Raw genomic sequence first — 27,061 nt, 5'->3', positions numbered from 1 at the left:
CTACATCTTCAGCCCTTTTTACTTCTATTTTGAGCTAGGATCTTGCTAAGTTGCTGAGGATCTCACTAAATTGTGGAAGCTGGCCTCCAATTTGCAACCTTCCTGCCTCAGCCTCTCGAGTCACACATCACACTAGGCTTATTCCTATTTTAATATAAGGAAACAGGCACAGAGACATCATTTAGGTAAAAAGATGTGAAGCCAGAATTTGAACCCTAGTGATTAGGATCCAGAGTCTGTGCTCTTGAATTGTAGAGATTTATTATTCCTTTAATTTTTTTTTAGTTGTAGATGGACACAATACCTTTATTTATTTTTATGTGGTGTGAGGCACAATCCCAGCCCTAGAGATTTATTTTTAAGTAAAATGTCCTGACTTTTCCAAGTTGGAAATGAATTCAAATGAATTTTAAAATACTGGAAGCCAGATGCAGAGACACATATGTAGTCCCAGCTACTTGGGAGACTGAGGCAGAAGGACCTGGTAGTTCCAGACCAGCCTGGGGAACATAGCAAGACCGGTGTCAAAAAATAATTTAAAAAAAAAAAAAAGATATATTTTTTTAATATTTAAATTTTTATTTCTCGGTGGACACAACATCTTTATTTTTATGGTGCTGAGGACCGAACCCAGCGACCCGCGCATGCCAGGCGAGCGCGTTACCGCTTGAGCCACATCCCCAGCCTCCCCTCAATTTTTTTTTTTTTTTTTTTTTTAATAAATAAAGAGTACAGTTTAGCCAGTTATGCTAAAAAAAAAAAAAAAGTGCTAGCCTGCAACCTCCGTGTTTGAGGCTTGAGGAGAAGGAGCCAGGAATAGGAACTCTACAAAAATTGTGACAACTGACATTTGAGGGCTTTCCCTGCACCAGGCTATTTACAAGAATGACCTCACTGAAGAAAATACCTTCCTTTTTCAGATCTGGAAACAGTGACAGGACTCCCACGAATGCCCAGCACCCCCTCTCCCCCTCCTCTATCCCCGTACAGGGAATTGTACCAAGGGCTGCTTTAACACTGAGCTACATCTCCTTTAAAACAAACAACAACAACAACAACAACAAAAAAAAAAACAACTTTTTTTTTTTTTTTTTTAAAGACAAGTTCTCCCCAAATTGCCCAGACTGTCCTCAATTTGGCGATCCTCCTATCCTCTGCCTTCTGAGAGGCTGGGATTACCTGCGAGCACCACCGCGCCCTGCTGCCCAGCTGGTATTTAACGAACAGAGTTGGCTCCATTAATCCTTGGGACTTAAAAGTGTGTTCTACTAGGCAGCAGGGAGATTTGTCTTCAACAGCGTACCACTCCCACACCGCCCCTTCGGCATGGGCATTACCTTTCAAACGCCCAGCGCCGCTCTACTCGGATTCGGCCCACTCCCAGCCGGCTTTCCCCAGCGAGCGTCGTACTGCCGCTAACGATTGGCGGTGATTGCCGTCGTGGTGGTCCCGCCCCTTGTTGCGAGATTTCCGATTGGGGGAGGCTTACGATGCTCCGCCCCTCGGCGGCCGGAGCAGCCGGAAGCGAGCATGGCGGCCTCTGGGGCCGCGGCCACCGATCTAGGTGCGATGGGCTTTAGACGCGGCTGCGGCTCCAGGATTGCGAGGGAGGGATGCTGGGGTGGGTCCTGAAGTATGCAAGAGTACTGCAGGGGGTGGGCTGGGGAGTGGCTTCAGACTGGGTCCCTTCAGACGGGCGAGGGCCCTTAGCACTGGCATCTCCGAACGCGGGCGGAGGGAGGCCCTTGAGGACCGATTGTCCCTGCTCCTCCGCGACAGCGGTGGAGCTAGTAGCCGAGCCTGTTTCGCGACCCTCAGTATGTCCCCCTGTGCCTGCAGAGGTGATCCGGGGCAAGCGCGCCGCCCTTTTCTTCGCCGCGGTGGCCATCGTGTTGGGGCTACCGCTCTGGTGGAAGACCACGGAGACGTACCGGGCTCCGTTGCCTTACTCCCAAATCAGTGGGCTCAATGCCCTGCAGGTGAGACTTGGGTGGGGAAAGACCCGGGGACAGCCCACCGGCAAGGCGGAGACTCAGTCGAAGTCCCTGATGCTTCTTCCTGCAGCTCCGGCTCATGGTGCCCATCACTGTAGTGTTTACGCGGGATTCAGTGCCCCTGGATGACCAGGAGAAGTTACCCTTTACTGTTGTGCACGAGAGAGAGATCCCTCTGAAATGTGAGTTCCTGGGGGATCAGAGTGGGCGTCCTATAACCTATAAAAAGATATCGCTGGATGAACAAGTGTGTTTGGTTTGAAAAAAAATTGACCTCAAATTCAGTGTTTGTCTTCAAGGCAGCAATTTATTCATAAGTTATGCTATCTAATCAGAAGCAATCATTGCCCATCAGAGTAGAGGGTAGGAAGTGGGATGTAATGGAAAGGAGTGCAGCGTTTGAAATTAAATTGCATATATGTACAAGTCCTGTTCAGTTTTACATTAAAATTTTTTTTTTTTAAACCGAGGGGCTCTCAAACACAGAGCCACATCTCTAGCCCTTTCTTTATATTTTATTTAGAGATAGAGTCTTGCTGAATTGCTTAGGGCCTCATTAAGTTGCTGAGGCTGGCTTTGAACTCGTGATCCTCTTGCCTCAGCCTCCTGAGCCACTGGGATTACAGGAGTACACCATGCACCCGGCCACGTTAAACACTTTACTGAGTATTATGAACTTTTTAGTTACCAGGAACTAGGAGATAAATAAGAAATTGATTTTTTAATGCCTTCAAAAATTTCATAGTCAGGTAGGGGAGAAATAACACATAGGTAAAAGAAATTACTATAGAATATACAAGGAAAAGGGATTGCCCTTTAGAAAAAGCATTTAACTGGGAGGAAAGAGAAAGTTTTGAGTGATATAATTTTTTTTAATTTATTTTTTAGTTGTAGTTGGACACAATACCGTTATCTTACTTATTTCTTTTTATGGGTGCTGAGGATTGAACCCAGGGCCTTGCACCCAGGGTCTCACACCCAGGGTCTTGCACATGCTAGGCAATTGCTCTACTGCTGAGCCACAACCTCAGCCCTTGAGTGATATAATTTTTAAGTTATATTTTTAAAGGATATGTAGGAATATAGGATAATGAGACAGGATAGAAAATTCCAGAAAGAGAGTAGCATGAGCCAGTAATAAGGTTAAGTAATATTAGTCATTTCTCACTGTGTGCCAGAAACTAGGTGAAACACTTTATACTTGTTGCTTCATTGAATCATTTGCTGACATTTATAATCTCTATTTTATAAATGAAGAAACAGAGAGTTTAACTTGTTCAAGATCACACAGCTAGTAAGAGGTGGAATTAGGGTTGAATCCAGGCCTGATTCTTTAAGCTTTTAACTAACAAATTATACTTTTTCTGTGTAAAACTGTGGAAGGGTAAATCAGTATGTTGGAGATTTATGAGCAGATTTTTAAAAAATTTTTATTTAAAAAAATTTTTTTAGTTGTTGTTGGACCTTGATTTTATTTATTTATTTGTGGTGCTGAAAAATTGAACCCAGTGTTTCACACATACTAGGTGAGCGCTGTACCGCTGAGCCACAACCCCAGCCCCCTGTCAGCAGTTTTACCTTCCTGGTATATGAAGTGAAACATGAAATGACTAGAGAGAGATAGGTTATGTCTGGACTGTGATGTGCCTGTGTGCCATTTATTTTCTAGCTCTTCATCTTTGGTTTGGACATTAAAAAAAAACCCTCATATCTTGTGTGTGTATGGTACTGGGGACTGAGCCCAAAGCAAAACAGGAAAAGATCAATTTTTAAAAAAATAAATAAAATATGTTAAATGTTGTTAGAAGAAAAACAGCAGAAGCCGGGCCTGGTGGCATATGCCTCTAATTGCAGTGACTAGGGAGGCTGAGGCAGAATAATTGCAAGTTTGAGGCCAACCTCAACGACTTAGCGAGACCCTGTCTCAAAATAAAAAAAATAAAAAGGGCTGACAGTTGCACCTCTGGGTTCAATCCCTAATAAAGAAGGAGAAAAATGAAGAGGGGTTGGGGTTATGGCTCAGTGGCAGAGCCCTTGCCTAGCACATGTGAGGCACTCAGCACCACATATAAATAAATAAAATAAGTCATTCAGTCCTTAGCACCACATAACAAATAAAATAAAGGCATTCAGTCCATCTGCAACTACAAAAAAAAAAAAAAAAAAAAAAAGAAAGAAAGAAAGAAAAGAAAAGAAAAAAGAAAAACACGACAAGATGAAAGGGAGGTGTTCTTAGGGAATGGTAGGTGATCACAGTTTTAGATGGAGTGGCCAAGGAAGGCCTCATTGTAAAGAGTTGAGGGAATAACAATGCACATACCTGGGGAAAGAGCATCATGGCAGCGGGGAAAGCAAGTCTAAGGTCCCTGAAGTAGGAGCTGGTGAGGTACCTTTCAGAAACATTGATATTTCAATGTGACTGGATTGATGTGAAGAAGGGAGAGAAAAAGGAAATGAGATAAAACCAGGGCAGGCTGAGTGCATGCCCGTAATCCCAGTGGCTCAGGAGGCTGAGGTAGGAGGATGGCAAGTTCAAAGCCAGCCTCCGCAACAGTGAGGCCCGGTCTCTAAATAAAATACTAAAAAGGACTGGGGATGTGGCTCAGTGTAGTGCCACTGAGTTTAATCCCTGGTACCTGCCCCTCCCCACCCAAACAAACAAACAAACAAACAAAAAAAAAAACGGCAGTAGAGGGGGCCAAATCATGCAGGGCTTGGTAAATCATGGTTAGAGTGTTGGCTTTTATTCCAGATGAAAAGAGAAACCATTATCCAACCAGATTAGCAATAATTCCTTAATATCACCCAATTCTCAAGTCTATATTCAGATTTCCCCAGTTATCTCAAAGGTATCCATTCACATCTGGTTTATTCTAACCAGGATCAACATACTGTATTTGGTTTTTATGTTTTCTTTTTTTCCATAGTTGTGGGGATCCAACCCAGGGCCTCATGCATACTAGGCAAGCACTCTAACACTGAGCCATATCCCCAGCCTCAATACATTACATTTGGTTATGTCTCTTTTGTACTCTTTAATAGTATTGGCTCCCCTCTAACCCACCCCCATACATTTCTTTTCATACCATTGATTTATTGGAAATTAAGTATTTGCTTAATAGATATCATCCAGGATTTGGCAAATTACTGCCACAATTTTATGTAATTTATTCTTGTATCCTTCTTTCTTTCTTTCTTTCTTTTTTTTTTTAAAGGGTGGAGAAAACCATTTTATTTTATTTTTTTTAAGAGAGAGAGAGAGAGAGAGAGAATTTTTAATATTTATTTTTTTTTTTAGTTTTTGGCGGACACAACATCTTTGTTTGTATGTGGTACTGAGGATCAAACCCGGGCTGCATGCATGCCAGGCGAGCGCGCTACCGCTTGAGCCACATCCCCAGCCCCTAGTATCCTTATTTCTTGTAAACTAGTGGTTAGATCTAGAGATTTAATTAGAGCCAGATTCAGTTTTTTAGGCAAGGATACTTTATAGATGACATGACATACTTCCTGTTATATCATAAAACATGTAATAGCTGGTTATCCATTTTAGGCAAGGATACTTTATAGGTGACGTGACATACTTCCTGTTGTGTTATGTCATAAAACATGTAATGGCTGGTTATCCATTTTGGGTAATGTAGAAGTATGTAAGTGAGTTCAGGTATTGTCAATTTAATTTTTGTATTTTAGACTTCCCCATATACTTGATGATTTTAGCATCTATTTGTTGCTGAAATTGATTTCATTACCAGGTGCCAAATGGTGCCCCCCCCCCTTTCTAGCATTTATTCTGCATGTTGCCTAGAATTATTGTATAAAGAGGAATTTTCCCAGTAAATTTTAGGTTCAGTTTGTCAAGTTTCAGGTGGCAAAGAAATATCTTTGGGATTACTTTATATGTATAGAATAATTTGGGGAGAATTGACAGTCTTACAACATTTTATCTTTCCATCTAGGTATTTCCTGGGTATTTTCTTCTTTTTTTTTTTTAACCATACGATTTATTTTTATTATTTTTTTTAGTCATACATGACAGCAGAATGTATTTTGACATATAATACATACATGGAATGTACATACATCAGTCATATTGTCTATTCTATTCTCCTGCCCTTCCTATCCCTCCTACTCCTCCCCTCCTCTCCCATCCTTTCTCTCTATCCAATCTAATGTGACACACTTTTTTTTTTCTTTTTCTCATCACAATATCATATATGTATTCTGTATAATAATGAGGTTCTCCTTTCATCTTTTTCCTGGGTATTTTCATTGTTATTATTAATAATTTTCATTGTTATTACAATTGGGAATTTTATTTTTAAAAAAGGTTTACTTTCTAATTGGATCTTGCTGGTATTTATACAGCTATTGATTCTTATATATTCTTGTGTCTAGTCATCTTATGGAACTGTTATTATTTGTTTTTGTTTTTTCTTCATTTGTTTTGGTACCAGGGATTGAACCTAGGGGTACTTAACCACTGAGCCACATTCTCAGTCCTTTTTATTTTTTTAATTTTGAGACAGGGTCTCACTAAGTTGGCCTTGAACTTTACAATCCTCTTGCCTCAGCCTCCCTCATTGCTGGGATTACAGGTGTGTGCCACCATGCCCTGCTGTTACTAATTCTAATAGATTTTTCCCCTGTACTGGGGACTGAACCTAGGGCCTAATGCATACCAGACACATGCTCTGCCACTGAGCTACATCCCCAATTCTTGAAAACTTTTTTTTTTTTTTTTTTAAATTTTGCTACAGGGTGCAGCTAAGCTTGCCCAGGCTGGTCTCAAACTTACAGTCTTTCTGCCTCACCCTCCCTAGTTGCTAGGATTACAGTCATGCCACCACCATGCCTGGCTCTTCCTTTTAAATATTTATAAGTTTTCTCTTTTTTCACTGAATACATTGGTCAGCACCTTCTGAAAGAACAGTGCTGGATAAAATGAGAATAATTTTTGTTTTATTATTAACTTTAATGGAATTACATTTAGTGTTTTGTCATTAAGCACATGTTTTGATTTTTATCAGGGCCATTTATTGAATTTAATTATTTGGGACCAGGGTTGGAATGACCATGTGGGTTTTCTTCTTTCACCTATAGATGTTAATGAATATTGAAATGGCACCCCAGTGGGAAGATATTTCAGACTGAAAGAGCAGTGTGTGCACAGGCAGCAGCAAGAGCTGGGGCAGAAGGGAGAAGCAGGATGTCATGTGTTCACTTTCATCCGTGCAGAAAAAATTAGAGTTGGCTATAGCTGCCTAGTGTTTGGTGTTTCTCTGCAAACAACCATCTTGCTGTCCTCAGTATTAGGTCTGGGAAAGTGGGCAAGGTGTAATGCCTGTCCTCATCATGCTGCTTCCTTTCCCTCTAGACAAAATGAAAATCAAATGTCGTTTCCAGAAGGCCTATCGAAGGGCTTTGGACCATGAAGAAGAGGCCCTGTCATTGGACAATGTGAAAGGTAGGGGAAGGGGTAATCACACCATTTTGACAAAAAGCCCTCTTGTTTCCTTCTGGTCTTGTTAAGTGTATGATTTCTATGATTTGTCTTATCTTCAAAGCCACTTTGGGAAAGCAGGGAATGAAGTACCTTTAGTTTTAGCCTGGCCTAATGAGGACCAGAGTCCCGGACTTGGCTTACCTATTGTGTCTTGGTACTGTATCAGCTGACTGAGAATAGAGGGTGGCCTAGGCACTCTGTTGGGGCTGGGGGAAGCTGGAATGGCATTGCTTATTGTGCAACACTTGCTTCCATCCCCAGAGGCAGAAGCCATGTTAGCTGAGCAGAAGGAGCAATCAGAAGGTTCCCTGACTGTGTTTGTGATCTCTGAACACTCCTTACTTCTTCCCCAGGTAGGTAAGCAGAGCAGCTGAGGCCTGGCCTTTTCCCTTTAGCTCATTCTCTTAGGTCATCCCTTTTTGTTTGTTTGTTTGTTTCTCTACTGGTCATTGAATCCAGGGGCACTTTATCATTTGAGCTACACTCCCAGACCAATTAATTGATTGATTGATTGAGATAGGGTCTCTAAGTTACTGGCCCAAACTTGGATCCTCCTGCCTCAGCTTCTTGAATTGCTAGGATTACAGACATGTGCTACTGTGCCAAGCTTAGTTTTGTTCTTCTAGTAATGTTGTCTAATCTCCCATTTGCTACAGAAAACTTTCCTCATCTTTTAAAAAAGAATGCCAATAGAGCCAGATTTGGTAATCCATGCTTGTAATCCCAGCAGCTTGGGAGACAGGAGGATCGTAAATTGAAAGCCAGTCTCAGCAACTTTAGCAAGGCCCTGAGGCCCTGTCTCAAAATTAAAAGTTGGTTGGGGATGTGGGTCAGTGGTTAAGCAACCCTGGGTTCAATCCCTGGTACCAAAAAAAAAAAAAAAAAAAGTTAGGTGTGGAGGTTCATGCCTACATATAATCCTGGCTACTCTAGAGGCTGAGACAGGAGGGTTGCAAGATCAATGTCAGCCTGGGCAATTTAGGGACCTTGTCTCAAAAAATGAAAATGGCTTGACTGAGGGTGCTGGAAATGTACATTAGTGGTGGAGTGCTTGTCTAGCATGCATGAGGCCCTGGGCTTATTTCCTAGCACTGCCAAAAGAAAAAAGAAAAATACTAATGAATATTTATTCATTAACTTTAGGTCTTTCTAAATCCAAGAATTATATGTGGTTTAAGTGCTATTGGCCATATAAAATGGACAGAAATTGAGCTGATATGGTGGCATGCACTTGTAATCCCAGGGACTTGGGAGGCTAAGTCAGGAGCAAGGCTACCTTCAGCAATTTAGGGAGACTCTCAGCAACCTATCAAGATCCTATGTCAAAAAATAAACAGGAGGGCTGGGGATGTGGCTCAAGCGGTAGTGCAGCCCGGGTTCAATCCTCAGCACCACATACAAACAAAGATGTTGTGTCCATTGAAAACTAAAAAATAAATAATAAAATTCTCTCTCTCTCTCTCTCTCTCTTAAAAAAATATAAAATAAATAAACAGGAATAGGGATGATGTGGTTCAGTGGTAAAGGGCCCCTGGGTTCAATACCTAGTACCAAAAACATAAAAAATAAATAAATAAAAACGTAAAATGAACAGAAATCAGTGGGATTAAAATGAATTTTGTAGGGGGGCTGGGGTTGTGGCTCAGGGGTACAGTGTGCCTAGCACATTCGAGGCCTTGGGTTCAATCTCAGTACCACATAAAAATAAAATAAATAAAGTAAAGGCATTGTGTCCAACTACAACTAAAAAAAAAAAAAAAAAGAAAGAAAGAAATTTTTGGGGGGGTGGTGGGGGGTTGTACTGGGGATTGAACTCAGCGGCATTCAACCACTAAGCCATCCCCAGCCCTATTTTGTATTTTATTTAGAAAGAGTCTCACTGGGTTGCTTAGTGCCTCACTTTTTGCTGAGGCTGGCTTTGAATTCATGATCCTCCTGACTCAGCCTCCTGAACCACTGGGATTACAGGTGTGAGCCACCACGCCCAGCCTAAAAATAATTTTTAAAAAAATTTACTGGAGAGTTGGTGGTGTAGCTTAGTGGTAGAGTTTTCATAGCATGTGCAAGCCCTAGATTGCATCCCTAGCACCTAACAAAACAACAAAACCCCAAAACCAACCAAAAAGAATCATCTGGTTTGAATAGGTTGTGATGGTAATATAAGTGATTGATTGATTGATTGATTGACCTTTTCACATTAGAAGCAGAAAACTGCAGGGAACTATTTTCTTTTTTAATTTATAATGAAATATTTAAGTCTTATAAAAAGATGAAAGAAAATTTTTATGAGACTATATGAACCCACTCCCAGTTTGTGAACTTCAGGATAGTTGGAGCCTGTGATCTCTGTTTCCTTTCAGCCCCAGGTGCTCATATTTATGCATCTCTTATTCCTTTTCTTTAGAGTTCAATCACATGTCTATAAACAATATATTTAATTTTACCTATTTTTGAATTTATATAAATGGTATAATACAATTCGTTTGCAACCTTAATTTTTTTGTTTTTGGTACTGGGGATTGAACCCAGGGATACTTAACTGCTAAACCATATCCCTAGCCCTATTTATTTATTTATTATTTTTAATAGTAGTTGGACACAATACCTTTATTTTATTTATTATTTATTATCATGTGGTGCTGAGGATCGAACCCAAGGCCTTGCATGTGCTAGGCACACACTTTACCACTGAGCCACAACCCCAGCCCCTATTTTATTATTATTATTATTTTTTTTTTAGATAACTTATTTTTTAGTTATAGGTAGACACAATATTTTATTTTTATGTGATGCTGAGGATTGAACCTCATGCATGCTAGGCGAGTGCTCTACCTCTGAGACACAACCCCAACCCCTTATTTTTTATTTTGAAACAGGGTCTCACCAAGTTGCTTTGAGCTTCACTAAATTGCTGAGGCTGGCCTTGAACTTGTGATCCTCCTGCCTCAGCCTCCTGAGCCACTGGGATTATAGATGTGTGCCACCACATCTGGCTTCAACTTTAATTTTGTTCAGCATTCATGTTTGGGAGATTCATCTGTGTTAATTCATACATTTGCATCTGTATTTCATTATACAAACATAAACATAATTTATTCTATTGCTACTAGTGAATTATTTGAATTATTTCCAGTTTTTCACTGTTAGATAAAGTACTGTCGTGAACATTCTTGCATTTGCTTCTTTGCCATGTGCTCTTCGCAGAAATCAAATTTTCCAGTTGTTTTTTAATTATTATTTTCCTGTTTAGCGTGCCATCTCTTAGTTTCCAGTTCACCATTTTATCAGTCCCTAAAGATTTTCTTATATTAGTTGTTGTTGGATACTATAACTTTATTTTATTTATTTATTTATATGTGGTGCTGAGGATCAAACCTAGTGCCTTGCACATGCTAGGCAAGTGATCTACTGTTGAGCCACAACTCCAGCCCCAGCTGCTAAAGTTTTTTTGTTTTTTTTTTTTTAAGAGAGAGAGAGAATTTTAATATTTATTTTTTAGTTTTTGGCAGACACAACATCGTTGTTTGTATGTGGTGCTGAAGATCGAACCTGGGCCGCACACATGCCAGGCGAGCGCGCTACCGCTTGAGCCACATCCCCAGCCCTAAAGATTTTTTTAAAAAATTTTTTTCTCTTTATTTTTTTGCCACTTAGGATTTGGATGCTGCCTGGACTTCTGCCTATTGGGAAAGACAAGGGAATAAAAATATAGGAGAACACATATGGCTACAGATCAGAAAAACTTAGTTGATAACTCACCATGACTCCAGAGAGAGGAGTAGCAAAAGGCCAGGTTCTCTAAGTCAGGAGGCAGACTACCTTTCTGCTTTCTTCACTGATCGTGAACATTCTGTCCCTTTCTTACCCCTCACAGGACATGATGAGCTACATCGGGCCTGAGAGGACAGCAGTTGTGCGGGGCATAATACACCGGGAAGCCTTTAACATCATTGGCCGCCGCATAATCCAGGTAGCCCAGGCCATGTCCTTGACTGAGGATGTACTTGCTGCTGCTCTGGCTGACCACCTCCCGGAGGACAAGTGGAGCTCTGATAAGAGACGTCCTCTCAAGTCCAGTTTGGGTAGGGCACCAGGCTTTACCATAGGAAGGGAGAGGAAATGAAATATGTGGTGGAGGAGGGAAATCTGCATGCAAACTCATTATTCTTTTCTTTCTCTTGTCTCAATTTTTTCTTAGAGCACTCAGTGTTCCTTATTTGGTCTTACTCTCCCTTTGGTTCCATGATGGAAATTAGCCCCATTCAAGGAGAAACAAGTTCAGCCTAGTCAGGGGTATAGGCTGTCCCTTTTCCTTTATCCACAGGGAACTCTGATTTTCTGACTCCTGTTTCTGTAGGCTATGAGATCACCTTCAGTTTACTCAATCCAGACCCCAAGTCCCATGACGTCTACTGGGACATTGAAGGGGCTGTCCAACGCTATGTGCAGCCCTTCCTGAATGTCCTTAGTGCTGTTGGCAACTTCTCTGTGGATTCTCAGGTGAGACTGGGAGTGAATTGAGTTTCTTTCGAAGTCCATACATATTTAGTGTTTACAAAATACTTCTGTACTTTCATCTCTTCAAGCTTGCTGATTCTCTGGCAATTTCCATGTTTGTGTATGCATGCCAGTGCCCTAAGGACAGGAACTGAGGCATTAGTGTGTGTTTGTGTCTGCCTGTCCCTTTAAGGAAGGTTCTGGTGTCTTTTTATTTTTTTAAATATTTTTAGTTGTTGATGGACCTTTATTTTATTTATTTATAAGTGATGCTGAGAATCAAACGCAGTGCCTCACTTTTGCTATACAAATGCTCTACCACTGAGCTATAACCCCAGCCCCTCTGGTGTCTTTATTTTGCCTCCTTGGTGTCCAGCTTAGGGTTCTACTGATGTTAACCAACCAATTTCTTTATGATTCCCTCAGAACTCTATTCAGGGGAGTGTCTAGATGTTAATGCTATCAGCCATTCTTAAGGAATTTATTTAAAAAAAATAAAAAGCTTCCTGAACTATGGAAACCTAGTGACAATAAAGATAGAAAGAATGTAGCTTTCTATATCATACTATGTTCTTGTTGGGAAAAAATGGGAGAATTTTTTTTTTTTCCTACTGGGGATTGAACTCAGGGGCACTCAACTGCTGAGCCACATCCCCAGCCCTATTTTGTGTTTTATTTAGAGTCAGGGTCTCACTGAGTTGCTTAGCGCGTCACCATTGCTGAGGCTGGCTTTGAACTTGTGATTCTCCTGTCTCAGCCTCCTGAGCCACTGGATTACAGGTGTGTGCCATTGCGCCCGGCCTCCCAGCCCTTTTTTATCTTTTATTTTGAGACAGGGCCTCACCAGGTGGCTTTGGGCCTTGCTTTCTGGCCTTCAACTTGATGATCCTTCTGTCTCAGCCTCCCAAGTCACTGAGATCACAGGGGTACACCACTATGCCCAGAACCTAGGATAAAATTTAATATACTGAATATGGGCTTTGAAAACCATACATTTTATAAGATTTCCTAGCACCCTGAACAAATAAATAAAGAACAATAGTAATTCAGTGTCTACAAGATCAAATCAAGCAGTTATTCAGAAACAATCATTCCTACTACCGAGACTGGATAAACAATTCTCCCATCTTGGCCAGGCAAAATAGGACCAGGGATGTGGCTCAGTGGTCGAGTGCTCCTGAGTTCAATCCCCAGTACCACCCTCCCCCACTTTATTCTTGGCTTTGTTATTTGTTTCCTGTGCCTTATTTTCTCTAAACCCTGATTTCTCTCTCTCTCTCTCTCTCTCTCTCTCTCTCTCTCTTTTCTTTCTTTCTTTTTTTTTTCTTTTTCTTTTTTTGGTACTGGAGATTGAACCCAGGGGCACTTTACCACTGAGCTATGTCCCCATCCCTTTTTATTTTTTATTTTGAGACAGGGCCCTGCTAAGTTGCTGGGGCTGGCTTTGAACTTGGCAATCTTCCTGCTGCAGATTCCCAAGTCTCTGGGATTACAGGCATGCACAATCATGCCTGGCTGTCTCTATGTTTTGCCTTGTCCTAACTGTATCTCTTTAGAACACCTCAAATCTTTTTTGGGACAAAGGAGGTCACAAATCAATTTTTTTTTTTTTGGTACTAAGGATTGAACCCAGGGCTTTGTGCATATGAGGCAAACACTCTACCAACTCAGCTATATCCCCAACCCAGGCCATAAATCAATTTTTTAAAATAATCTCTTCCTTCTTTGTTCTACAGATCCTTTACTATGCGATGTTGGGGGTAAATCCCCGTTTTGACCCAGCCTCATCCAGCTACTACTTGGCCATGAATAGCCTCCCCCATGTCATAAACCCAGTGGAGTCCCGTCTAGGTGAGCTCCTGAGGACAAGGGTCTTTCTGCCAGGCCAGGGAGAGACCCTGAAGGCATATCCTGTGGTTGGAGGCAGGTTGTATATAGTGACGGTTGCCAGGTTGGGTTGGTCTGAGGGGAACTAGGGAGATTTAGTCTCCTTTTTCCATGATGCTCTTTGACATCTCCATCTTTTTTTTTTTTTTTTTGATACTGGAGATTTAACTCAGGAGTTCTCAACCGTTGAGCCACATCCCCAGCCCTTTTAATTTTTTTTTTAATTTTGAGACAGGGTTTCACTAAGTTGCATAGGGCCTCGCTAAGTTGCTGAGGCTGTCTTTGAACTTGTGATTGTCCGGAATTTCAGGTGTGTGCCAGTGCCTGGCTGACATCTCTTTCTTTAACCCAAAATCACTTATTAATCATGACTCTCAGCACTTTTAACAAAAGGATATGTTGGGTCTCCCTCCTTAAAAGCTATCTAGAGTAAGATACAGTCACACATCTAGGAAAGGCAGAAGTCCATGAAGGCAGAATTTGAATAGTCAGTTCTGATTGAGGTGGAAGATCCTTGAAGTTAGCATTATGGTTTTTCATTTTGTGGGTGGAGCCTAGGAAGAGCAAGTGTGGCTAAGATCTGTAATACAAGCAGACCAAAGTAATTATATCATTAATTATGAAGTTCAAGCACCACTGGTAGGCCAGCGTAGATCACGGCATGTGAGACCTGAGCAAATTGCTTTTCCATTCATTCTTTTTTTTTTTTTTTGAATACTGGGATTGAACTCATGAGTACTCAACCACTGAGTCACATCCCCATCCCTAATTTGTATTTTATTTAGAGGCAAGGTCTCACTGAGTTGCTTAGCGCCTTGCTGTTGCTAAGGCTGACTTTGAACTTGTGATATTTCTGCCTCAGCCTCCCAAGCCGCTGGGATTACAGGCATGTGGTCCATTTGTTCTTTTATCATTTAGCAAACTCTGGCTGAGGGATTGCTATGTAATATTGCTGAGTACAGAAATGGAAGGGCAGTTCAGGCAAAAGAGAACTCTGAGCTTAGATATAGAAAAGTAAGAGAGCATAGATAGATATTCAGGGAGTAGTTCATTGTGGGTGAATGTGAATGAGTGACCAAAGATGAAGGTGACAGGTGCCAGATTGTAAATGACCATATTAAGGAATTTAAACTTCAACCTGGTATGGATAGCTAGTGAATGAAGGATATTAGGGAGCTGACACAGGTCACATTTATAACTGTGAGTAAAACTAGCTATAGTAACAAAGTGCATTGTGACAGTGACCAAGAAAGCTGTCTAGACAATCAAGGGGGGCTTCTTCAAGAAGAGGAGATTCCAGGGGCATTTTGGGGCTAAGGATTGTGTTGTGTCTCAGGAGTTCAGAGGTCCTTTATGTAGAAACCCAGGACTGGAGAATGTCTTAGTGATTACCAGTCAGAGAAACTGAGTCACATAGAGAGTGACCATCAAGGTAGAGGCTGACCTAGAACTAAGCTGTAGGTTCAATGTGTTTTGGTATCTTAACTCTTCTTTTCTTTTTCCACAGGATCGAGTGCTACCTCCCTGTACCCTGTGCTCAACTTTCTACTCTATGTGCCTGAGCTTGCTCACTCCCCCCTATATATTCAGGACAAGGATGGGGCTCCAGTGGCCACCAACGCCTTCCATAGTCCCCGCTGGGGTGGCATTATGGTAATAGTTGCACTATGCAGACCCCAGAGCCCAAGTTTCAGGAATGGACAGATGTTCCCTGAAACTGTTCCTTTGGTTTTCTTCTGTGGTCCTTTATGGCCCACCCTATTGGGGAGGGGCAGGTACCAAGGACATGAGAGTGCTGTGTGCTCATGCCCCTCCTCTGCCAGCCCTTCTGTTTCTTTCTTCTGTTGGTATTTTCTGTACTGTGACCCTTTTGTATTTACCAGATTGCACTTAGGACTATACTCTGGGCTCATCTTAGGTCTTGGCTCTCTCTGGAGGGGTCTTGCAAAGTTAGGAATCTTGTCTCCCCTGTTAGACTGGGAGCTTCTCACGAATTGGAACTGTAAAGTGGTATAAAATTTTTTTATCTTATAGGACTTTTGGGAGGGTAGTTGAGGTAAGTTACTTAAAATTCCTATAGTAGGTACTCAAATATTAGCTTTCCCCTGGGTTTGTAGCTTCCATAGAGCAGAGCATATGCCTTCCTTTTCTCTTATAGCCTCCAGTGTGCCAGGGGCAGAGCTATACACAGTTTGGTGTGTCGTGGCAACCTTATTCTCCCTCTTTCAGGTGTATAATGTTGACCCCAAAGCCTATAATTCCTCAGAGCTGCCAGTAAGAGTCGAGGTGGACATGGTACGAGTGATGGAGGTGTTCCTGTCTCAGTTGCGGTGAGGTCCCAGTTGATCCACTTCGGGGTCTGTCTACCAAGAGGGGCCATAGTTTTTTTGGCTGTAGAAAGGTGTTGCAGAGTAAAATGAAATCTTACTTGCTGGGGATACTTTGGCTGTGCCTACAGCTCCAGGGAAACCAAGAAAGGTTTCCAAGGACTGTGTCATCCTTCTAAGGAGGACTAGTGGCTGATAAAACCTGTTTTCAGAAAAACAGACTCATGGAAGGGGTGTGACTAGGAATGTTTAAGAAAATAACTGTGGCTGGGCATAATGTTGATGCTTGAAATCTAAGCTATTTGGGAGGCTGAGGCAGGAGGATCAGAAGTTTTTTAAATTAATTTATTTTTTTGGTACCAGGGATTGAACTCAGGGATGCTTAACCATTGAACCACATCCCTAGCCCCACCCCACCCCCTTTTTAAAAAATTTTATTTAGGGACAGGGTCTTGATGAGGTGCTAAGTCCCTTACTAAGTTGCTGAGGCTGGCTTTGAACTTGTGATCCTCCTTTCTCAGCCTCCCAACTCTCTGGGATTATAGGCATCTGAGAGACTTATCAAGACCCTGTCTCAAAAATAAAATAAGAAGAACTAGGAGTATAGCTCAGGGGTAAAGCACCTCTGGGTTCAATCCCTAGTACCAAAAAAAAAAAAAAAAAAGGTGATTCTGGATCATATCTTAACTCAGTCCCACTGTCCCCATTTGTGCATACAGAGAATAAAGAAGGAATATTAAACCAAGTTGATATTATCAGAAATATTTTAGCTGTGGAACGTTTTTCAAACAAGATCTTGGAAGTCCATTATAGAAACCAGTAAAAAATGGAAACACTCTGGTTGAAGCCAGGTTTGGGGCTCTGGATTGCTTCATTCTTACCAAGAACCATAGAACACCACTATGCTGCTCACCCTCCACATCCCTTAAGCTTCCTAGGATAATTAAAAATCACTAGCCTAGGACAGATCTTCTAGGATTTTTTAGTCATTGTCTCCTACCTTCTGACCTCTTGCTTTGTTGTTCCTACAGTCTGCTTTTTGGGATTGCTCAGCCCCAGGTACCTCCAAAATGCCTGCTTTCAGGACCTAAGAGTGAAGGACTAATGACCTGGGAGCTCGATCGGCTGCTTTGGGCTCGGTCAGTGGAGAATTTGGCCACAGCCACCACCACTCTCACCTCTCTGGCTCAGCTTCTTGGCAAGATTGGCAACATTGTCATTAAGGATGATGTGGCATCTGAGGTAAGTGGGGAAGGGATGGATTCTGTGCCTAGAGTTGGGCAAGGTGTGTGGGGCATGCATCTTTAAATGCCCCAGGTTTTCCTCTAGACGGACATGCCAGGAGTCTAGATAAGAATGAAGGAAGATTTCAAGTTGATTCTCAGAAAATAAATCATAGCTTTTTTAGGCTGGCCTCCGTGTATCCTGGGTGAGCTATAGGCAACGCTCCTTGGTAGATGAAAGGTAGAGCAAGGCCCAGCCAGCACCCTGTACGCCAAGCCAGAACTTATTGGTAACCCCCATCTTCTCCCCTTCCTAGGTATACAAGGCTGTAACTGCAGTCCAGAAGGCAGCAGAGGAGTTGGCCTCTGGGCACCTGTCATCTGCCTTCGTTGCCAGTCAAGAAGCTGTGACATCTTCTGAGCGTGCCTTTTTTGATCCTTCACTCCTCCACCTCCTTTATTTCCCTGATGATCAGAAATTTGCCATCTACATCCCACTCTTCCTCCCTATGGCCGTGCCCATCCTCCTGTCACTGGTTAAGATTTTCCTGGAAGCCCACAAGTCCTGGAAAAAGCCTGAGAAGATAGACTGAGTGGGGCAGTATCTCAGTAGAAAGCCTGCTTTTATGGCCAAGGTGAGAGGTATTAGATTGAGAGGCACATAACTGAGGCCTACTGGGGACAACTTACATATCTCCAGTCTTCTCCATTGGCTCTCCAGCTGCTGAAGTATAACACTCCAAGTTGTGTTAATCTTTTCTTCCCTTCCCATTCCTCTGGTTCAGATTGTCACCGCCAGGAGCCTCAAAAGGTACCTCTTTTTTGGCTTGAACTTGACAGCCCCTGAGTGTCTCCCTTTGGGGCAGGGATACCTTGCCCTTCTGGCCTATTAACCTGGCACATCCTTGCACTGAAAAGGAGCATTAGGGAGAAGTCCTAGGTTGGATTGTAGCCTCCTTCCCTCTACATTTCTCCATAACCCATGTGGGGAGATCACTTCTAGGACCTTTTTCCTTCCTCCCCTTCCTCCTGGCTGGCTTCACTTGTTGGGTGCAGCCTGAGTCTAGGAGGCAGCAGCTCAGGACCTGGTGGTATGGCAGAGGTTCCCTTTACCCTCTCAGAGAGGCACTGTGGTATAGTGGCGGAAGTTCTAGGCTTGGATTCCAAATGCCTGGATTCAAATCCTTGCTTCTGCACTAAACTAGCTAGGGAGCTTTGGATAAGCTACTCAGTCTCTCTGAGCCTCACTTTTTCATTTGTCAATGGCATTGATGATATCTCCCTCAAAAGGTGGTTCTATTGATAAATGTTATAAACATGTGAAACTGTATGGCATATATTAGGCTTTTTAAAAAAAATTATCAGTTTTTTTTTTTTTTTTTTAATGGTGGGATTTAACCCAATGGCACTTTGCCACTGAGCTACATCCCTAACCCTTTAAAATTTTTATTTTGAGACAGGGTTTTGCTAAGTTACTTAGGGCATCATTAAGTTTCTGAGGCTGGCCTCAAACTTGCAATCATCCTGTCTCAGCCTTCTGAGTCACTGGGATTACAGGAGTGCACCACAGCACCTGGAATATCAAGTTCTTTTTTTTTCTTTTTGGTACCAGGGATTGAACTCAGGGGCACTTGACCACTGAGCCACATCCCCACATCTCTTTTATTTAGAGACAGGGCCTCACTGAGTTGCTTAGTGCCTCGCCATTGCTGAGGCTGGCTTTGAACTTGTGATTCTGCAGGCGTGTGCCACTACACCCGGCTGCATATCAGGTTCTTAATAAACATTGGTTGAATATGAACTGAAATTATATGGAGTATGAGCATGATTTTCATTCATGTGTAAATAACTTTTCTGCGTTTACAGTTCTATCTTGTTCCTCTGTCCTGAGGAACTCTAGTGTAATTGGGCACCTGGGCTGTGGTCCCTCTGCATGTCCTGGGTTCCTAAGGCTGTTAGCATCTGCTTTTGCTACATAGTAGGGTTTCTAGGAGAGAATGCTGGTATCAGTGAAAGCTCTGGGATACTAATTCATTCATGAATAAGTCAAAGAAAGAATGTGCAAGGAGCACTATGCTAGTGCTGGGATATTACAAAGAACAAAGTTGATAGGATCTTTCACAGTTGATCTTTCATGGAGAAGAGTCAGTGAACAAATAAAAGTAATTTCACATAATGCATTAGTGGGAAAAGCTAATCAGAGACTGGGGTTAAGTATTTTAGAGGGGGTGGGTGTAATGAAGGTTGAACAGTTTGAGGCTTGAGCAGAGATTAAAAGAGAAGCCATCAGGCCAAGAGGATCCCTAAGGCTTGAATCCAGCGAGTAAGAGGAGTTAGGCAGGATCCCTTACGGTGGGGGTTGGGGGAGCGGGGAGTATCCAACCACGAAGTAAGAAGAGTGGAAGCCCTGCACCCTGGCCCTGGGCCCGCTGCCTTTCAGCCTGAGTGGACCCGGCAGAAGGCGGGGTCGGAGCAGGACCCACCCAGGGGGCGGGGCAGGGGGCGGGACGGCACCTGGGGCCCGGCCGGGGGCGGGGCTGCGGACGCTCCCCTTTCCCCAGGCTCCAGCCGGCTCAGGCAGTGGCGGCGGCAGCAGGCTAGCCGCGGCCCCGCGAGGCCATGAAGGTGAAGAAGGGCGGAGGTGGGAATGGAATGGGACCGGAGCCCGCTCCAGGAGCCTCGGGCACGAGCGTGGAACCCACGCCGGAGCCGCAGGCGGAATCCGAATCTGGGTCCGAGTCGGAGCCGGAGGCAGGCCCGGGGCCCAGGTCGGGGCCGCTGCCCGGAAAGCAGCCCATCGCGCCGGAGGACGTGCTGGGGCTACAGCGCATCACCGGCGGTGAGCACCGCGAGGGAGCGCCGCCCGCGGGCGGGAGGGGGCCCGCGCGGCGCGTGGAGCTCGGGCTCCCGCCCCCTGACCCTCCTTCCCCCGCCGCCCCTCCCCCACCCGTTTCCAGTCTCCTGTGTCCCCTACTCTTAACGACTCTCCCTTCTTCCAAGTCTGGGATCTCCAAGCCCCACTTCCCTTGATTCCCTTGATCTACCTATGTACCCCTCTTCTTGAAGAGGTTTATTTCCACCCCACTCCTTCCTTTTTGAGGGACCCACCCCTTTTCCCATGGTGGAGGTGGGGCGGCAGCCGCAACTCAAACCCTTTCCATGTGGAGTCTTAAGAACCATTTTGGGCCTGTGGGCACTAATGAGGAGGGGGGCTGAGCCCCTACCCTGGAGACTAGGTGGTGACTGAATTAATTAGGAAGTTTTAGACCCTCAAGTCTCCCTGACCATTTATGCCCTCACCCTGGGTCCCCGAGGTGATCTAGGGCCATTCCCTTACCCTGGAAAGGAACTGAGCAGGAAGCTTCAGTGTGTTGGCTAAGGGCTGTGTCCTGGAGTGAGTTAATGCCCCCTCAAATCTAGACTAGGGCCTGTCCTCCTCAGGAGCTCTGTCGTCAAGAGATGCCTAGTCTCCACTGTGAGTTTCTGGACTGGACTGCCTGGGTTGGAGTCCCAGCTTTGCTACATAATGGGCTGTGTGACCTTGGACATGTAACTTCATTTCTCTGAGCATGTATTTTCATCTGTAAAATGGGGATGACACCTCTATCATAAGGTTATTGTGAAAATAAAATAAGTCCTCTGATTTTCTACAGTGGCATGTTATGCATGCTCTGTAAATAGGGTTCTTTTATCAGTATTATGGGGGTGGGGTTTGTCACAGGACTGCTGTCTGGAGGCACACAACTGGGTATTCAGGGCAGAGGCAAGGGTCACCATAGACAGGGAACAAAGACTCAAAAACCTTATGACAGAGGCTTGACTAGCCTTGAAGAATGGGAGATATTTAGCAAGACTGTGGCCTCCACCTTGGCATCCTTTACCCAGTAACCTGCCCTGGCTCCCTTTGTGAGAGCACCCTTGAGTCCTCTCTCCATTGGGATGCGGATATAGCCCAGGGCTCCCACATGAAGCAATGGAGAGGACCATGATGGCAAGCCAGAGCCTGTGCTTTTGGGTCCCTGGGGTCTCCTTCCTTTTCTGAGCTAGACTGCAGCCATTCTTTTCTTGGCTGGGCCCCCAAATGGCTGAGCGCCCTTGCATAAGCAGGCATCAGTGGACCAGGCTGATGTTGGAGTCATTGGGCTGCAATTTGCAACAGCAGCATTTAGGATTCAGTTTAGCTCCGGAGATGGAGGTCAAACTGACCTGCCTGAGTTCTGGATAATTTGAGGGGTTTACTTTGAAATCAAAGGAGGCTTCCAGGTGAAGTTACAACATGTGTTTCCTAACTTGGAGAAAATTCATACTCCTTAGAGATGTGGCATCTGTGGGGAAAGAGTAGGGGTGCAGGCTTTGTTGGAGCCCTTTCCTGTGTAGGATATGAGAGCAGGGAGCTAAGCTTCTCCACCCTAGCACCCCTTGCTTGGGTCTTCTGACCCTAATCATGTGGATCTGAGGTTTGTTGTTCCTGGATTACTGGGCCCTGAATCCAGCTTAAGAAGCTATTTGTGGCTGAGAGGAACGAACAGTTGTGTTCTGAGCCCTTAGCCTCTCTCGCCCTCACTCTGGCCCAACCCTGGGCCTTAGGCTTCAGCTTCCCCGGCAGAAGGGAGGGAGTGGTTATGGTATTCTGAGCCATTGGCATCCCTTGTCCTCACTTTCTCCTAAGACAGAAGAGCTGATAGATTGTTTGCAGTTGAAGAGATTGGGGTCAGACTGCAAAAAAAAAAAAAAAAAAAAAAGGAGGCGGGGGGACCTTGCAGGGAGCTCACAACTAGGGTCCTGCTCCCTTCTTCACCTTATGCCCTGAACCTTTCTTTGGACCAGTGCTTACTTTCTGTGAAAATAAGGGGTGTACAGGGTGAAGGAGGAGCTTCCCACTTCCAGTTTCCTTCCTTCCCCCACAATTTGGTAACAGGTAAAGGCTCAGGACCTTCTCCAAGCTTTCTGTAGTTCCTAATGAGTCCCTAGGTGCCAGAGGACAACCAGAAAGCTGTCTGGAGGGGGCTGCCTCAAGTGTGGGAAAGAAACAAACTTCCTACCACAGAGTAATAGGAGATGGCCTAGGATCCTGGAGGGTGACTTCTAGGCCTCTGTAGGCTACCAGGGAGAATGTGGTCTCTGAGGCTGACCAGCCTGCACCTCTCTGCCCCTTCCTATTTATTTCCAGGGCCTCCCTAAGCACTTGTGTATCCTGCAAGGACAATGAGGATTAGATCAGGCCCTGTAGATTCCTGAGCTTCCTCAGGCAGGGCCTACCACTGTCCCTGATTTCCCTTCTGGGCCTGAGGACTCCCCTGTCTCCCTTGCACATCCCTGATGCACCTGCCCCACCCTCTTCCTGGCTTAGCTTGTATTTTCTGGGAGCCAGAGAGTACTTTCTTTGTGGGGGTGGCTCAGGGCCAAGGCTAGATAGATGATCTTTACGGGGGTCCTTCTGTTTGCTAAAGACTTCCTTCCATTTGGAAATCAACAGAGGATGGGAGGAAAGTTTGGCCCCTTCCCCCAAATATCCTAGGCTCAGGACTGGAGTCAGCAGAGCTTTGGCTAAGCTGCTTAAGGGAGCTGGGCTTGCATAAGCTGCTTATAGGATGAGGTGAGGGTTGGGGATGAGGAGAAACAGGGAAGGGGTTGTATACCTGCCCCAGCTATACCCGTCTCCAAGGAAGTCACCTCAAGATCAGCCTTGTCTGACACTCCTAGATTTTGTGCCAAGGGCAGGCACAGAGTGAGAGTGGGAGCACCTTCTAGGGAAGGACTGTGCTCTCCCAAGGCAGAGCTGTGTCACCTCCTTTGAAGTGAGGTTTCCAAAGGCAGGCGTGTATGCTGGAGGATTCTACCAACCTGGAGACCTATGTGGCCCCAAAGCAGCCAGCCTGGCAGAGCAGAGGCTGGAATAAGGATCCTAAACTCCAGAGTGGGAAGCAAAGTATGGAGGGAGATGGTCTTGTCCTCCACTCTTCTCTGCTCTGCCCTTGCTTGTCTCCCAGAGGCTACCCTCAAGGGGGTTTTCATCCACCATTAAATCCCCAGGGCAGAATTGCATCCTCTATGCTGTGGGGGCTCCTCTAGAGCAGGATTTTAATTCACTCCTCTGGAGTGCAGTGACCATAGGGATCAGAGAAGGCAGTAGGAAGTGCAGGATCCCACAAAAGCTCAACTGGCAGTAGAGACTTTTGGGTCCCTTCCTTGCTCAGCTGCCTGTCTCTCCTAGACTACCTGTGCTCCCCTGAGGAGAATATCTACAAGATCGACTTTGTCAGGTTCAAGATCCGGGACATGGACTCAGGCACTGTCCTCTTTGAAATCAAGAAACCTCCCGCCTCAGGTGAGCGGGTTGGGTGGGCCACTGACAAAGAGGAGGAGGGAAAATGTGAATGGTGGGCCATCCGGGGACTTTTAGGACCACAGAGGAGTCAGAGCAGAGCTAGGGTTCAGACCCCAGCATTTCCAGGAGGATTCAGGCAGTGAGGCCTCTTGTTTTCCCTTCCATCTGTTTCTAGGGGTGGACATCTGAGAAACAGTCCTGCCCCTTTAGTTCCTGCCAGCCTGCCCTCTGCATGTCTCCCTAGGAACTGCAGTCCCAGAGGTCCCCTGCCTGTGTGCATCCTGTGCCTCTGGGAACCTCCATGGAAATTGGTGACTTCCTGACTTAGAACCACTAGGTGCCACCATTTGGCCAAAGTTCTGAGCCCTAAATATGTAACAGATTCTCCTGGGTAGTTGTTTAAAATCCAGATAGACAGGGACCAAGGGTGGAACCTTAGGTGGGTAAGGTCCCCACTGAGGCTAACTGGCCTACGTTGCAGAGCGGTTGCCCATCAATCGGCGAGACCTGGATCCTAATGCTGGACGCTTTGTCCGCTACCAGTTCACACCTGCCTTCCTCCGCCTGAGGCAGGTGGGAGCCACGTGAGTCACTGGGCTGGTGAGGGCTGGGGGTGAGGGAGCAAGGGGGAACAACCTTTCCTGAGTTCTAACTGAGCTCTCTCAGGGGTGCTCTGTCCAGAGTCTGTCCAGCTGGCTGGCTGTCGGCAAGGCCAGACTCAGCCCTGCCCCCTTCCCTTGCGCAGGGTTGAGTTCACAGTGGGAGACAAGCCAGTCAACAACTTCCGAATGATTGAGAGGCACTACTTCCGCAACCAGCTACTCAAAAGCTTTGACTTCCATTTTGGCTTCTGCATCCCCAGCAGCAAGAACACATGCGAGCACATCTACGACTTCCCCCCTCTCTCTGAGGAGCTGAGTGCGTGGGCAGAGGGGTGGGAGCTGGGAGAGTGGGGGATGTATGGGGACTAAGATGGAGAGGGAGGGGTGCTTGTGGACATGACTCCCTTTTCTCCCATCCTGGGTCACTTTTGTGTCTGGCATTATTCCCATGTCACCTGTAGGGAAGCAGGCTCAAAGAGATTGAGGAACTCCCTGAGGTGGTTCAGCTATCCCTGTCCCCCAGTCCTGAAGCCCCTGTAGTGGTGTGGCTCAGGCTCCTGACCTTTTGCCTTGGCTGGGCCTTTCTTGCAGTCAGCGAGATGATCCGTCACCCATATGAGACACAGTCTGACAGCTTCTACTTCGTGGATGACCGGCTGGTGATGCACAATAAAGCAGACTATTCCTACAGTGGGACACCCTGACCCCCCAAACTACCCCCTAGTCCAGGAGGCCCTGAGCTGTGACTCTCCAGCATCACCTCTCAACTCTAGGTCCTCTGCATGGGGAGTGCTCCAGGAGGAACCCTCGACCCCAAGTCAGTGTTGAGAGAAAGGGTCATTGGTGTCCCCAGGCCAAGACCCTGAAACCCATGGGTTCTGGCACATGGGGAGGGGTAGTAGTGGGGCTGTTTACCTCCATGTCCAGAAGGGCCTCCTACAAGAGGAGCAGCCAGGACTCCCAGACAGTCTAGCTCGGCCCTCTTGGGCCCAAGTTTCAGAATAGTGTCCCCTGCTCCAGGCTGCGACTAGGTCAGGGAAAGGATCTATTCTCTGTTCCCTACCTGCCACTTGCAGGCCATTTTGAGTTGTAAATTCTCGATGATCCACAGTGGGTCTGGGCCCTTAGCCCCAGTCCCAGCCTCTTCCATCAGGGGCCAAGACACTGCCTAAGCTATGGGAGGGACTGGCCCAGATTGCAGCCTGTGGTAGGAGCTGGACCAATTGTATATAGTTTTCAATAAACTTTTTTCCTTTTCTGTTCTCTGGTGTAGCTAGCCTGTGTGAGCAAAGGCAAGGGGTGGGCTAAGGTATGGGCAGGCAGTAATGTGCCCAGGACTAAAAATCTCCCCACCTCTGAGTGCCCTCTGACCCCCACCACCATACCCCCAGTCCCCTGGTCCCCTAATTCTCTGAAACCTGACATCATGTTCAGCATCTAGAATCAGCAGATAGGACAGGATGGATCTCACTTTGCATTCCCAATATGGCCATATTAATTAAAGTTCTTTTTCTGCTTTCACCATTATTTTTTCTGTTTGGTGCTTGAATGGCCAGACCTGGTTTGTTCAGATCCCTGGAGTTAGGCCTATGGCATAGGACTCCAGTAATAAAGGTATATTAAATGATATTTTAAAATGACTGACCATACGTGAGTGCTGGTGAAAACGTGAAACAGCTGGAACTTTCTATCCTGTGGTAAGAATGTAAAGTAGTGACCACTTGGGCAAACAGCTCAGCAGTTTTGCAGGATCCACATGTTCCATTCATACACATCGCTCAGGAGAACCACAGGTGTCTGCTGGAAGACTCATACAGTATGTTCTTGGCAACTGTGATGATGGCTAAAATATGCATACATACCACATAAATAGATAGGTAAATAGATACACAAATTTTTAAAAATATCCATACAAAGAAATATTTAGCACTAGAAAGAAGAAACTACTGATAATGCCACATGGAGGAAACTAAAAATATGCCAAAGGAAGCTGAGCAAAAATATACATTAATGTATGACTCTATTTAAATAAAATCTGATGCACACCTGCAATCCTAGTGATTCAGGAGGCTGAGGCAGGAGGATTGCAAGTTCATGGCCAGCCTCAGCAAATTAATGAGGTCCTAAGCAACTTACTGAGATCCTATTGCAATTTATTTAAAAAGCACCAAGTATGTAGCTCCATGGTAAAGCACCCCTGGGTTCAATTCCCAGTACCAAGAGAAAAAAATTTCAGAAAATACAAACTATTCTGAGTGAGAGAAAGCAGATCAGCAGTTGCCTGGGGACAGGGAGGCAATGAAAAGAGGAGGAGGAAACCTCTAAGGGGTGATGGGCACATTCATTACCTTGGTTATGTTGATGGTTCCTCAGGATACAACTTAAATGTGTGCAATTTATCAAAAATCAATTATACCTCAATAAGGCTTTGGAGAAAAAAATCATATAAATTGAAACAAAAGAACAAGAGACTAGAACAAATGGTTCTAAATAGGATAAAGCAAAACAAATACATCTCTGAATAACAAAAGATACGTGTGGGGGCTGGGGTTATAGTTCAGTTGGTAGAGTGTTTGCCTTGCATGCACAAGGCCCTGGGTTCTAATCCCCAATGTGTGTGTGTGTGTGTGTGTGTGTGAGTGGAGGTAGTTAGCTAGCCATGAGAAGAAATGAGAGAAGGAAAATGGCCAGAGAAAG

The 27,061-nt window shown here is 44.9% G+C and overlaps 2 protein-coding genes across 2 annotated transcripts; both read left to right on the top strand.

Annotated features, from left to right (window-relative positions):
* Positions 1 to 1,490: 1,490 nt before the first annotated feature.
* On the top strand, positions 1,491 to 19,241 carry Pigs (phosphatidylinositol glycan anchor biosynthesis class S). The gene is made up of 12 exons (XM_076869356.1): positions 1,491 to 1,564; positions 1,840 to 1,979; positions 2,065 to 2,176; positions 7,372 to 7,461; positions 7,762 to 7,853; positions 11,375 to 11,582; positions 11,858 to 12,000; positions 13,734 to 13,848; positions 15,392 to 15,537; positions 16,114 to 16,214; positions 17,243 to 17,453; positions 17,752 to 19,241. The coding sequence occupies exons 1-12, from the start codon at positions 1,531 to 1,533 to the stop codon at positions 18,025 to 18,027; spliced, it is 1,668 nt and encodes a 555-aa protein (XP_076725471.1). The 5' UTR covers positions 1,491 to 1,530; the 3' UTR covers positions 18,028 to 19,241.
* A 756-nt stretch (positions 19,242 to 19,997) lies between these two features.
* On the top strand, positions 19,998 to 25,848 carry Unc119 (unc-119 lipid binding chaperone). Its single transcript, XM_076870379.1, has 5 exons — positions 19,998 to 20,273; positions 23,649 to 23,762; positions 24,244 to 24,346; positions 24,508 to 24,680; positions 24,956 to 25,848. The coding sequence occupies exons 1-5, from the start codon at positions 20,054 to 20,056 to the stop codon at positions 25,066 to 25,068; spliced, it is 723 nt and encodes a 240-aa protein (XP_076726494.1). The 5' UTR covers positions 19,998 to 20,053; the 3' UTR covers positions 25,069 to 25,848.
* The last annotated feature ends 1,213 nt before the right edge of the window (positions 25,849 to 27,061 follow it).

The sequence above is a fragment of the Callospermophilus lateralis genome, chromosome 11, assembly GCF_048772815.1.
Source record: "Callospermophilus lateralis isolate mCalLat2 chromosome 11, mCalLat2.hap1, whole genome shotgun sequence".
Classification (NCBI taxonomy): domain Eukaryota; kingdom Metazoa; phylum Chordata; class Mammalia; order Rodentia; family Sciuridae; genus Callospermophilus; species Callospermophilus lateralis.
Note: the sequence above shows the minus strand (reverse complement) of the source record. Positions and strands in the feature narration are given on the sequence as shown.